This window comes from Oryctolagus cuniculus, chromosome 10 (genome assembly GCF_964237555.1).
Source record: "Oryctolagus cuniculus chromosome 10, mOryCun1.1, whole genome shotgun sequence".
Lineage (NCBI taxonomy): Eukaryota > Metazoa > Chordata > Mammalia > Lagomorpha > Leporidae > Oryctolagus > Oryctolagus cuniculus.
In genome coordinates this window covers 16,413,444-16,426,028 of record NC_091441.1, presented here as the reverse complement: position 1 = coordinate 16,426,028, position 12,585 = coordinate 16,413,444, and the positions used below count along the sequence as shown (strand labels likewise).

The 12,585-nt window shown below is 42.3% G+C and overlaps 1 protein-coding gene across 8 annotated transcripts in view; it reads right to left on the bottom strand.

The window, feature by feature from the left end:
* Positions 1-12,585, bottom strand: part of PIGN (phosphatidylinositol glycan anchor biosynthesis class N) — a 147,590-nt gene that overhangs the window by 107,783 nt on the left and 27,222 nt on the right. For all 8 annotated transcript variants that reach the window (XR_011379302.1, XM_002713621.5, XM_051851153.2 and 5 more), the window contains 2 exons: positions 10,618-10,734; positions 4,058-4,098 (listed from right to left, as the gene is read on the bottom strand). Coding sequence is in view for 7 of the 8 variants with exons in the window: in XM_002713621.5 (XP_002713667.4) it covers positions 4,058-4,098; positions 10,618-10,734 (158 nt within the window). In the remaining variant the exon portion in view is untranslated. The remainder of the gene's footprint in view (positions 1-4,057; positions 4,099-10,617; positions 10,735-12,585) is intronic.

Sequence of the window (12,585 nt, the reverse complement as noted above, 5' to 3'; positions counted from 1 at the left end):
ATTTAATCAAAGCATATCTTAGAATATAATCATGATATTCATTATAATCAGTTACTCTCAAACATGAATTTAATATAGTTAAGATATTCATCTCTAAAAATATCATTTGCTGAAGGTATATGAACTTATAAAAAATAAATGTGAAAAGTAATCATGAAGAGTCTTAAATGTGAAACATACTAAAGCAAAAAATTTCTCATCCTATTAGCCAAGAACATGACCGTTTTCTGTAAGATTTTCAGTACTGTGCAAAAGGATGCTGCTATGGCTTTAATATTGTTTGTTCTCTCCAAAATTAATGTTGGAGTTTAATCTCCATTATGAGGTAGCAAGAGAGTAGCAACTGTATCTGACTATGGTATTTGGAGATGACAACTTTGGGTGGTAACTAAGAATAGATAAAGTCATCACAGTGGTGCCCCCATGACTGAATACTAGTGAATTTACATGAAGAGAAAGAGACCAGAGGACATACACACACATGCGCACTCCCTGTCTCTCCCCGGGTAATGCTGTCTCAGGACTCCACCAGGAAGTGGCTTCTCAATTTTCAACCAGAACTGAGAGCCAAAATAAGCCTTATTTCTTTATAATTCACCAAGTCTGTGGTATTGTGTTATTAACAAAAGAAAACAGACTGATATATACCTAAATAGAAAGAAAACACAAAGCAAACTGGAGAAAAGAAACTTTTAAATTAAAATATTCCAAATGCCATTTTGGTTCTGTCTCCTTCAAGTTTGGTTTCTCAGAAGAGTTTTGGGGCTAACACTGTGGCGCAGCGCGTAAAGCCGCTGCATATATTGCTGGCATCCCATATGGACACCAGTTCGAGACCCAGCTGCTCCACTTCTGATCCAGCTCTCTGCTATGGCCTGGGAAATTAGTAGAAGATGGCCCAAGTCTTTCGGCACCTGCACTGGCGTGGGAGACCCAGAAGAAGCTTCTGACTCTTGGCTTTGAATAGGCTCAGCTCGGGCTGTTGCGGCCATTTGGAGAGTGAATCAGCTGATGGAAGATGGATTTCTCTCTCTCTGCCTTTCAAATAAATAAATAAATAAATAAATCTTACCTTAAAAAAAAAGTCTCAGGAGACCCTTTTTCTCTTCATTTTGTCTTCTTCCCACCATTCCTCAGCCCATAGCAACTTGCTCTGACCTCTTATGATATCACAGGCTGCTCTCCCTACAATAACTAACAACCACCATTTTTCTCAATCTGACTATATTAGTCCTCATAACTCTCCAGGTGGTAAAGCGGTTGGGTGTCAGAATACCCAGTTTCCAGTCCTTGCTTGCAATCTCTGAGACCTTGGGCAGGTTCCTAATCTGTTTGCCATGGACTGGATATGGTGTGTCCCCAAGGATTCATGGACTGCAATTTAATCCTCACTGTGAGGCATGAAGAGGGTGGAGACTTTATCAGACTACGGTGTTTTGAGGTGAGACCTTCAGGAGGTGATTAGCATTAGACAAGGTCATCAGAGAGAAGCTCCAGGACTGAATTGCTGAAGGCTTTGTAATGAGAGGGAGAGATCGGAAGGCAGGCTCACGCCTGCATTTTCCCTGTCTCTAGCCATGGGATGGCCTCACTGCCCTGAGACTTTGCTGACAGCAAAGACTTCATCAGATGGGGACCCTCAGCCTTGGAAGAGAACTGTGAGTCCAAATACCTCTTTGCTTTATAGTCAATCTCAGGTATTTCACTGTAGTAATGAAAAGCAGACTAACCATTCACCAGTGCCTCAGAGTTTCCTAACCAGTTAAAAATAAATAAATGCTTCCTTCTTGCACAATTCTGGCAGAACTAAATGAGACAAAACACAGCACCTGGCATAACAGGCTGCAGTAAATGGTAGCTGCCATGATCATAGTCATGGTTATTATTATTATTACCGGCCTTCTCAACTGTACTGGGAAGACCACGCCCTTCTTTATCTCTGTGAACACTATACTGCTCAATTCCCTTAATCTCACCAGCTGCCCTTTTCAGATATCTCTTCTAGTCCTCATTTATAATTGGAGTTTGTCAGGTTTGGTCCCAGGCTTTCAATTCTTGTCACCCATTACTGTCTGGACACTTTACTAAGTGCCATTCCCCAGAGCACTGGAAATCTCCCCAGTCCTCCTAATTGCCTTTGCCCCAGAATCCACCGTTAGTCTCTTTTAATCTGTTCTCCAAGCTGCAGCCAGAATTCATTCATAAAACACTAGGTCACATACTCTCCTGGGTTCAAGGGTTTCCCGAGCATTTAGGATTAAGTCCACGAGGCTCATAAGGGCCTGCGAGTCTGTGTCCCCTTTCTTCTTCCCTCACAGCACACCATGGTCCCTGCGGCTCTGCGCACCATCTGTCTACGTTTTAATAGGCCATGCATCCTCTTTACCAGAGCTCCTTATACACTCCCTCTGCCTGGAACCTTTTCCTCCTTACTGTCTTGTCCTCATAATTCCTGTTTTTTCTTCGATTTCAGCTCAATCCTCAATTTCTCCTTAGTAAAGTTTTATAGACCACAGAGTCTACCAGGTGTATGCATTCAATGCTCTCACAAGCCTCTCTGTAGTTGTCACAGCTGTAATTTTACATGTATTTTAATAGTTTAATTAGTATCTGTTCTTGCCTTTATAAAATATAAGCTTCCTCTATTTTTAGTTAGCTTCATATCCTTCATGCTTAGTACAAAAGGTACATACACTGCAAACACATAACAGTGTTCACAGAAGGAATGAATAAAAAGATCTTTATCTAATGTGAATCTGAAGCAGAAGTATTGGCCAACTGACTGTCAGTATTCTGGACAATAATCAAATCTGTATCCAGTTTCCAAATACGATCTAATCTGTCTATGATCCAATCTAGCTATAAGTAAAAGATGTTCTTATGTTGTGGTTTTCAAATCTTTCCTGTCCCTTTGACAGTGACCTTTAAAAAATTGTAAAATAATAAACCGCTATTCTGATTTTATACATTTTCATTTACTCCATCCTGAGAGAAGCGATTATCTAAAAATGCTGAGAAAAACACATGTTTCAGCAACTTCAGGCTCAAAAGGTAGAAGCCAGATGTTGGTTTCTCTATCACAGGAAGGAACATTTATCAGCTTATAAGGTGATCTGGAAGGCAAGATACTCCTGGCACTGTGGGAGCCACATTCCAGTGATGTCATGTCTTCAAACAGTGAAGGTAGCTGCTTCAGTGGCATATCTCTAACAATGACAACTCTGTGCTTCACAGCTAGTAATACTATTAGCATAATGTTATTAGGCAGCCATACATTTTCCTTTAACAGGATTCTAACTGAATAATTTGTATTCTCAGATTTTCGCCATTGTATTTGTAGAATTAAAAGTGAAATATGTGTTAATAAAAGAGAAACTAACTGATATACCACAAGAAAGAAACTCACAACAGTTTTATTAAATCTGTGCTTAAAGTGAACAATGTTAACTGTTACAAGAAATCACAGAAAGTAAACAGGTAAGCAAATTTCAACTTATATAACAGTTCATCATCCAGTTCTATTTAGAGGGACTTTTCTTTTATTTCCCTTTAGTTATTTATTTGAGAGCAACAGGTACAGACAAAGAATGATAAAGACTCAGAGAAAGAGATCTCCCATCTGCTCATTCACTCCCCAAATGCCAACAACTGGGTCAGGCCAAAGCCAGGAGCTGGGAACTCAATCTGGGTCTCCCACGTGGATGACAGAAAATCAGTGATTTGAACAGTGATTTGAACCATCACTGCTGCCTCTCAGGGTGCACACTAGCAGGAAGCTAGAGTCAGGAGTTAAAGCCATACATTGAACACCAGCACACCAATACTGGACACAACTGTCTCAACCAGTATTTTAAATGCTAAGCTAAACTAAACACCTACCTAGTTGTTGTTAGTTTTGCTAAACGATATTAGCTGGACTAAAATATTTACACTATAAGAATTTTCCTTAGCAACTGAAAACATTTTTAAAAATATCTAACATTATTACTGCTAATATACTTAGTTTATATAATAGGAGGTAAAATTAATTTGAATATGATTAAGTTGAAATAAATACCTGATTTATATCTTGCCTCTTCCAATTCTCCAATCTCCATTCTGAAAGACATAATCAGAAACAGGGTCTTAATATTTATAAAAGAGGAGCCAGCACTGTGGCACAGTAGGCTAAGCCTCCCCCTGCGGCACCGGCATCCCACACGGGCAGCAGTTCTTGTCCCGGCTGCTCCTCTTCCGATCCAGTTCTCTGCTTATGGCCCAAGTGTTTGGGCCCCTGCACCTGTGTGGGAGACCTGAAAGAAGGTCCTGGCTCCTGGCTTTGGATCAGCTCAGCTCCAGCCATTGCAGCCATTTGGGGAGAGAACCAGTGGAGGAAAGACCTTTCTGTATCTGTCCCTCTTTGTCTGTAACTCTACCTCTCAGATAAATAAATAAAAATCTAAAAAAAAAAAAAAGATTTATAAAAGGATAAATCATTTGATTTTTAAGACTGGTCAATACTTCATGGAAATACTGGAAGTACTGGAAACATCTTTCTCTTTTTAAAAAAGATTTATTTAAAGTCAGAGCAACTAAAGAAGGAGAGAGAGAGAGAGAACCTTTCATCACTAGTTTACTCCCTAGATGGCCTCAGTGGTCAGGTCCAGGCCAGACTTAAGCCAGGAGCCAGGAACTCCACCCTGGTCTCCCATATGGGTGGCAAGGGTCCAAGCACTGGGGGAATCATCTGCTCGCTGCCTTCCCAGGAGCATCAGGAGGAAGCTGGGCCTGAAGTGGGACATCTGTACTTGAATCAGGACTCCAACAGGAGATGCTGGCACCGTACGCAACTGCTCAACACACTGAGCCACACTGCAGATGCCTGGAAGCAGCTCTTTTATATCAAGTGTGAACAGCAAGGTACTTTAAAAAGGCAGAGAAACTTTTTTTTTTTTCAAAAAAGAATTTTAAAAGAATCAAAAGGAAATAATTGTTTTCTGTGATGATTTATTAAGCTTTTCCCATGCACATTTGGACATAACTGTTTGAAACCATCAAAGGCTAAGGAAGGCAAGATGGAGTAAAAAGGCATACTGATAACAACAGTTAGCATGACTACTATTCAATACAGTCCTGTTCCACAGTCACTAATGCAACTGACAACAAGAACATCAATCCAAAGCTCTCTTTTTTGATGGCAGTTGCTTGCAAACTACTTAAAATTACAGCTGTGACACTCCTACAGTCACGAAACTCAATTGTTAAAGTACTATATTGAGTTTCTACTAAAACTTCCTCAAAGATAGTGTCATTCTTTTCTCTCTAGATATAAATTCAGAAATGTCCATAAGCAGTATTGAAAACAAGTGATTATCTGAGACTATGTCTTGATTTAACAGTTTCAGGATATATTACCAAAAGTTTAAAGATATATTCTAGCATCGACTAGTCAGTTGCCAAAAATCGGCACTAATCACCTAATGAGGAAAAACTGCACAAACCCTTTCTCTGTGAGTTGACATTTAATATCACAAGATCACAAGAGAAAATACCTTCCTTCTGTAATGATTCTTACAGCCATATGATTTTAAAACATCAATTTGCTAAGAAATCAAATGCCAAATCAAGTTATATCCCCAAGGAAAAAACATGCTATTTATTCTAGCTTCTATTTAAACTCAGCCTAGTTCATTTATTACAGACAAACAGAAGGGTAGCTCCTACAGCAAACTGGAATCTTCATAGCGATCTGTTCAACACCATTTAAAGATGTGGCCCTACCAGTCCACTCCCAAATAGCACTCGTTTGTGATGTGGGAAGCCAGGGAATTGGGCAAACAGCTGCTGTGACAGAAGCCAGATTGTGAAGAGTCCTGTCAGCTCTACAAAGAGCTGGGCCCTGGAAACAGAACTGCCCTGGGACTGAAGAACTCCCAGGTCAGAGCTCCAGACCCTGCTGGCTCTCCTTGTGCTGAAAAAGGCCTTCACTATCCCCAGCTTCCACAGTAACCACCACTATTGAGGAAGATGGCCTCGGATCATTAAAGTTGCAGGCAGAACTGTAAATTTCCTTTTAAAGATGCTGCCTAGTCTATAATAACCTCCTATTCAGGTCAGCTCTCCTCCCACGTCAGCCAGGTAATGGGAGCCAACACAGTGTCTTCCCAAAGGAGGTTCACATCTCCCTTATGGTGTCTCTTCCAGTACCCCATGTGAAGAGATAGGTTTGGGCCTCACATACCTGGCCAGGACTTAACACCCACCTGATTATTATCAAACTCTTCCTGTCAGTATCTATTTGCCTCTCAATGAGAAAACTACCTCCTGGTTTGGAGAGTGCCTTTCTTAGGTCCTCTCATAATAATAATAATAATCCAGCCTTTGTTTTGGATCCTGTGGACTTAATCTGCTTGTTAGATCTGTTCCTCCAGACTTGAAGCAATGAAATTCTAGCTGACCACGCACACGAAATCTCAGATGAAAAGTTTCTTCACGCTGGCACTGTGACCCCCCTCCAGAGGCCACCTCGTGCTGGAACCTGTCTTGACAGCAGGTCCCCACTTTGCCCCTACTCAGCTTGAAGAATCCAGAGTGGTCATCGCCCTAACACCTGACAGCAGCCAGGGTTTCCATAAGCAGAGAGAGGGACTGATGGAGCAGGAAGCCCGGGACTGGCTCCATCCTACAGCTCCTTGCAGGCATGTACACACTAAACAAAACCAGAGTGTTCTTTCTCTGTGGCAATCAGGCATACATCTGTCTTCCCACTAACTGGACAGGGACTTGTACTCTTGCTTTCCTATTTCCCCCTTTTCCATCCATCTAACCCACTGTATCAAGAGGGATTTTGGATTCACCCCTTGCTAATCTCATTAGGTGCCCTAACAGGAATTAGGACAGGGGCGGACAGATTGGCAATTTCAGCAGACAAGGCAAATAAAGACTTAGCCCTCACTCAGAAGACAGAAACGATGTAGAACCGCAACTGCCCCATCTCTAGGATCAGGAGGATTCATTGGCGGCAATGATCTTCCACAACTGCTGAAAGAAGAGGACTTTGACCCTGTTTGGGTGAAAAGTGCTGCTTTTACACCAATAAGTTGGGTGTGGTAAGACAACGGATTAACTGCATTAAAAAAAAAAGTGAATGAAATCTATTCCTGGCCGGCGCCGCGGCTCACTAGGCTAATCCTCCGCCTAGCGGCGCCGGCACACCGGGTTCTAGTCCCGGTCGGGGCGCCGGATTCTGTCCCGGTTGCCCCTCTTCCAGGCCAGCTCTCTGCTGTGGCCAGAGAGTGCAGTGGAGGATGGCCCAGGTGCTTGGGCCCTGCACCCCATGGGAGACCAGGAAAAACACCTGGCTCCTGGCTCCTGCCATCGGATCAGCGCGGTGCGCCGGCTGCAGCGCGCCGGCCACGGCGGCCATTGGAGGGTGAACCAATGGCAAAGGAAGACCTTTCTCTCTGTCTCTCTCTCTCACTGTCCACTCTGTCAAAAAAAAAAAAAAAAAAAATCTATTCCTAAAATGCCCCACCTCACTTTATTTTCTGCCATGGGAAGTTTCTCTAACATTTCCTTTTATCCTCACAATCATAGTGCTTCTATTCCTACCATGCATAATTAACACATTTTAAAAGTTCTTACAGGAACGAGTGACTGCTATATCCTAAGCCATCACGCAGGAATACTGAAGACTGCTCTTCTTCAATCAATCCAATCCAGAGAATAGATACCCCTCCCAGCATCAATGCCACGGTATCAGCGGGAAGTAGCCAGAAAGTAACCGGCTCCCTAGCCTGTGCATTCTTAGGGCTCAGTCCCACGCTCTGTATTCTTCTCCACCTCACCCTCTGCATTTTTTCCAACTAACCAGCCTGCAGAGATTGAAAACTCCTTGAAATACTAGCTACACTCTACCCACTCTCATGGCCCTTATCTGGCCTATGCTATATAAACCCAGCCCATAACTACATTTTGCTTTCTGCCACACGCTTGCTCTGGGTGCATACTGGCAGTTAGCTATCTCTGCAACGCTCTTTTCCCTTGAATAAATTCATTCTGGCTGTGAGTTTATATCCTGTCTCCTCTCTGTTCTGTCCCCCTTTTCTTTTTACTGAGGAAGTACTTGTGTAATTGATCAGTCTTAGATCTATTCTGATCTACTGTCTAATGTGCTTAAAGGTACAACCACAGCCATCTGCTTCTTCTTCCTATCTCTCAAATGCCACTTTATTCACTTTTAGGATACATTTAAATAACATACCAAACACTGAAATGTGCATTGATATTTGTTATTCTGATGTATTTAGTGAGCTTTATAAATGGTAGAGTTTTTCTTGTTGAGTGTAATGTAATATTATAAATCAACTTACTGAAGTCTATATTCTGACATAGAAGATGAGAATTTGTATTAAGAAACATTCATACCGGCGCCGCGGCTCAATAGGCTAATCCTCCACCTAGCGGCGCCGGCACACCGGGTTCTAGTCCCCGTCGGGGCGCTGGATTCTTTCCTGGTTGCCCCTCTTCCAGGCCAGCTCTCTGCTGTGGCCCGGGAGTGCAGTGGAGGATGGCTCAAGTGCTTGGCCCTACACCCCATGGGAGACCAGACGCACCTGGCTCCTGCCTTCAGATCAGCGTGGTGCGCCGGCTGCAGCGCGCCAGCCGTGGCGGTCATTGGAGGGTGAACCAACGGCAAAAAGGAAGACCTTTCTCTCTCTCTCTCACTATCCACTCTGCCTGTCAATAAATAAATAAATAAATAAATAGAAACATTCATGCATGAAGAGTTCCATTTTTTTTTTTCTTTTTTGACAGGCAGAGTTAGACAGTGAGAGAGAGAGAGAGACAGAGAGAAAGGTCTTCCTGCTGTTGGTTCACCCCCCAAATGTCCACTAAGGCAGCCGTGCTGCAACAATCCAAAGCCAGGAGCCAGGTGCTTCCTCCTGGCCTCCCAGGTGGGTACAGAGCCCAAGTACTTGGGCCATCCTCCACTGCCTTCCCAGGCCACAGCAGAGAGCTAGACTGGAAGAGGAGCAACCGGGACAGAACCGGTGCCCCAACTGGAACTAGAACCCACAGTACCGGCGCCGCAGGTGGAGGATTAGCCTAGTGAGCCATGGTACCAGCCTCCATTTTTCTGAGAAAAAATATTTATTTTGCAATCTCCTTTATGAGGTACTAAGCTTTTGTACCAACTTGCAATTTAATTTTTAGTTCTTGCTAAGGCTTGACAACTAAACTCACAAAAGGAAAAAAAAAAAAAAAAAGATGTGGCCCTACACTCAGAATTCAATTTATATTCATAACCATGGTCTCAGCTGTCTCACATGATCTATCTTTGGCTTACCTCTCCCACCCCTCAGCTCACTGCACCCTCCTCCCAGCTGACCAGTGCTCATGTCGTATCAGCCCTCCTTCTGGTCCTCAAATGAGCTAAGCCTGTTCCCTTTTATGCCTCTGCATTTGCTACTCCCTCTGCCTGGATCACCCTTGCCCTCATCTTCCACTTTAATGGCTTCCACTTATCCTCACTGTGAACAGACATACCACTGGCCCACTGTACAAATATTACTTTACTCATAAAGGATACTTCTGGGATACTGCAAATGTTGTACATGTGAATCTAGGTGGTGATTACACACACACATGGAAGATTTAAGATTAATAGATTTTATTCACTTCATTAAAAACCTCAATAAAAACTTCAGGGGCAAAGAGAAGGAGCCCAGTCCCAACTTTTCTTATCTATTTACTTTGTTTCTTCATAGCATTTATCATAATATGCAGTTTTATTTACTACTATTTCAAATCTTCTACTACTGTGTTAAGTTAAGCTGAAAGTAAGGACTATCCCAAAATACATGTAGTAGATGAAAAAAGAGTACTCTAGATTCACTTCATTTTATGCTCCAATAAATCTGGAAATATGATGGCAGTGTATCGGCCGCATTATCCTGGCCCTTTGTTAAATGCTTCCTCTGTACAACTGTGACGTGGCATGATGCTCCCTGCCACCACTGCCAAACATGAAAGGAACAACACTCCAAAAAACACATTGCTTACTACAGACATGTTGTTGAGAACAGTACTCACCGTGCTCTTTGTCTTCATTAGGGCCCAGGGAAAAAATATCTCAGCACTACATCTATCTTTTAATTTAATGGACTGATCTTGTAAACACTGTGAGACTATTTTTGATTAGGATTGAGCTGGAAAACAGCAATCAAACTTACGATTTACCTTCAAGAACTCTTACATTTCTTACCTATTTTATCTTAACTTATTCTACCTCACATTCAAATAAATTAATAATTTAATAGAACAAGATAAAAAATTTAGTTTACCACTTTAGAAAGGTCCAAAACAAGAGTTGCTGGCAGTGATATGCTGGGAAATACTTAACAAATGACTCTATGAGAAAAAGCAAACTAATAACTCTTTAATTTTCAGCATTTGCATAGAAATAATAGCAATTCAATCATCAAAAATGAGGGATTTAAAACCATAATTTGAAAACTGATTTTTTTAAATTAAAATTTTTATTTTGGATTTATTTTAAAAATTTAAATAAAAATATATAAGAAAAATGTATTTTGGTTTTACATGTATAAAAACAACAGAGGTAAATGTTTATACCTTTCAAAAATGCGTCATCAAATTGCTGAGCAGATACTTTTTGGGCATACTTGATGCCAGCTCCCCAGGTGACTAAAGGAGTTAACGTCTCTGAAGGATGACCAGCCCCATGGAAACCTACAAATAAGATACCAAGAGTTCTAAGACAAGTGTGAAAGAACTACATAACAGCTAAATTTTTTTGATACTTGCTTTTAAAGAGTTGATCCATTTATGGCAAATTCTAGCCAGAACATTTCCAAATGCTTGCAAATTTTTATAACAACTAGCTTGAGCCAGAAACAAACAAAGCTAAAACAAAAATACCATAATGTCAATTGAATGACTCTGGTTCAAAGAACTATAAGACAGAGAAGATACCACCAATGCCAGAGTAGCAGCAATGAACAAAAAACTTGGGAGAGCTCCTTAGGAGAAACTTCCCATGCTTGGGGCAAATGGCGCAGGCCAGGTCAGGTATGGCGAGGACAGCAAAGTCTCTGGATCCTTTTCTTCAAGGCCACTCTTGTTGATGTAGCTAAACGAAGCCCTTTATAAAGTGGAACCCAGGGGACCAGCGCAGTGGCGTAGCGGGTAAAGCCACTGTCTGCAGTGCCATCATCCCATATGGGCGCCAGTTCAAGTCCCAACTGTTCCACTTAAAATCCAGCTCTCTGCTATGGCCTGAGAAATGAATATTAGGTGGCCCAAGTCCATGGACCCCTGCATCCGAGTGGGAGACCCGGAAGAAGCTCCTGGCTCCAGATTGGTATAGCTCCGGCCACTGCAGCCAACTGGGGAGTGAACCAGCAGATGGAAGACCTCTCTCTCTGCCTCCCCTTCTCTCTCTCTCTGTAACTCTAACTTTCAAGTAAATAAATAAATCTTAAAAAAAAAAAAAAAAAAAAGTGGAACCTACCTCACTACAATTCCATTTTGCAATGTGGAGACCCAAATCTTATCTTTCCCCTATGTTGTTCTCTGTGTACACATTGTGTTTGACTTGCGAATCTCAGAGGGAGCACAGATTTATCTAGGATAGATTTTCAGTAATCTCAGGTCCCTCAGCAATACCATATTGGCATCACTAACTTTGCCATCATGGACAATAAATTCTAGGTATATAAATAATAGTTATTTAAAATTTTCCTTTCCACACATTTTTCTACTCCCTCATTTGTAAATGAGAATATATTTTTATAGCTATAAATTTTTTTATGTAACATCAGTCTTTTTACACTAACATTTTAAACACTTAAAGATTCTGTGTTAGATACTTTGCATATAATCAAATCCTCTCAACATTATAAGATTAGGGCCAGGGGCAGGTGCTGTGCGCAGCGCCTGCAGGGCTGACATCCCATATGTGCGCCAGTTCGAATCCTGGCTGCTCCACTTCCAATCCAGCTATTCTATAGCCTGGAAAGCAGTAGAAGATTTATCTCCCTGAGATTCACAACGCAAACACAATGTGTACACAGAGAACAACATAAGGGAAAGAATGGGTCTCCACATTGCAAAATGGAAATGTAGTAAGCTGGGTTCTACTTTATATTTTTATTTATTTATTTATTTATTTTTTACAGGCAGAGTGGACAGTGAGAGAGAGAGACAGAGAGAAAAGTTTTCCTTTGCAGTTGGTTCACCCTCCAATGGCCACCGCGGCCGGCGCACCGCACTGATCTGATGGCAGGAGCCAGGTGCTTCTCCTGGTCTCCCGTGGGGTGCAGGGCCCAAGCACTTGGGCCATCCTCCACTGCACTCCTGGGCCACAGCAGAGAGCTGGCCTGGAAGAGGGGCAACTGGGACAGAATCCGGCGCCCCGACCGGGACTAGAACCCGGTGTGCTGGCGCCGCAAGGCGGAGGATTAGCCTAGTGAGCCGCAGCGCCGGCCCTGGGTTCTACTTTATAAAGGGCTTCTTGGGCTGGTGCCATGGCTCACTTGGTTAATCCTCCGCCTGCAGTGCCCAGCATCCCATATGGGAGCC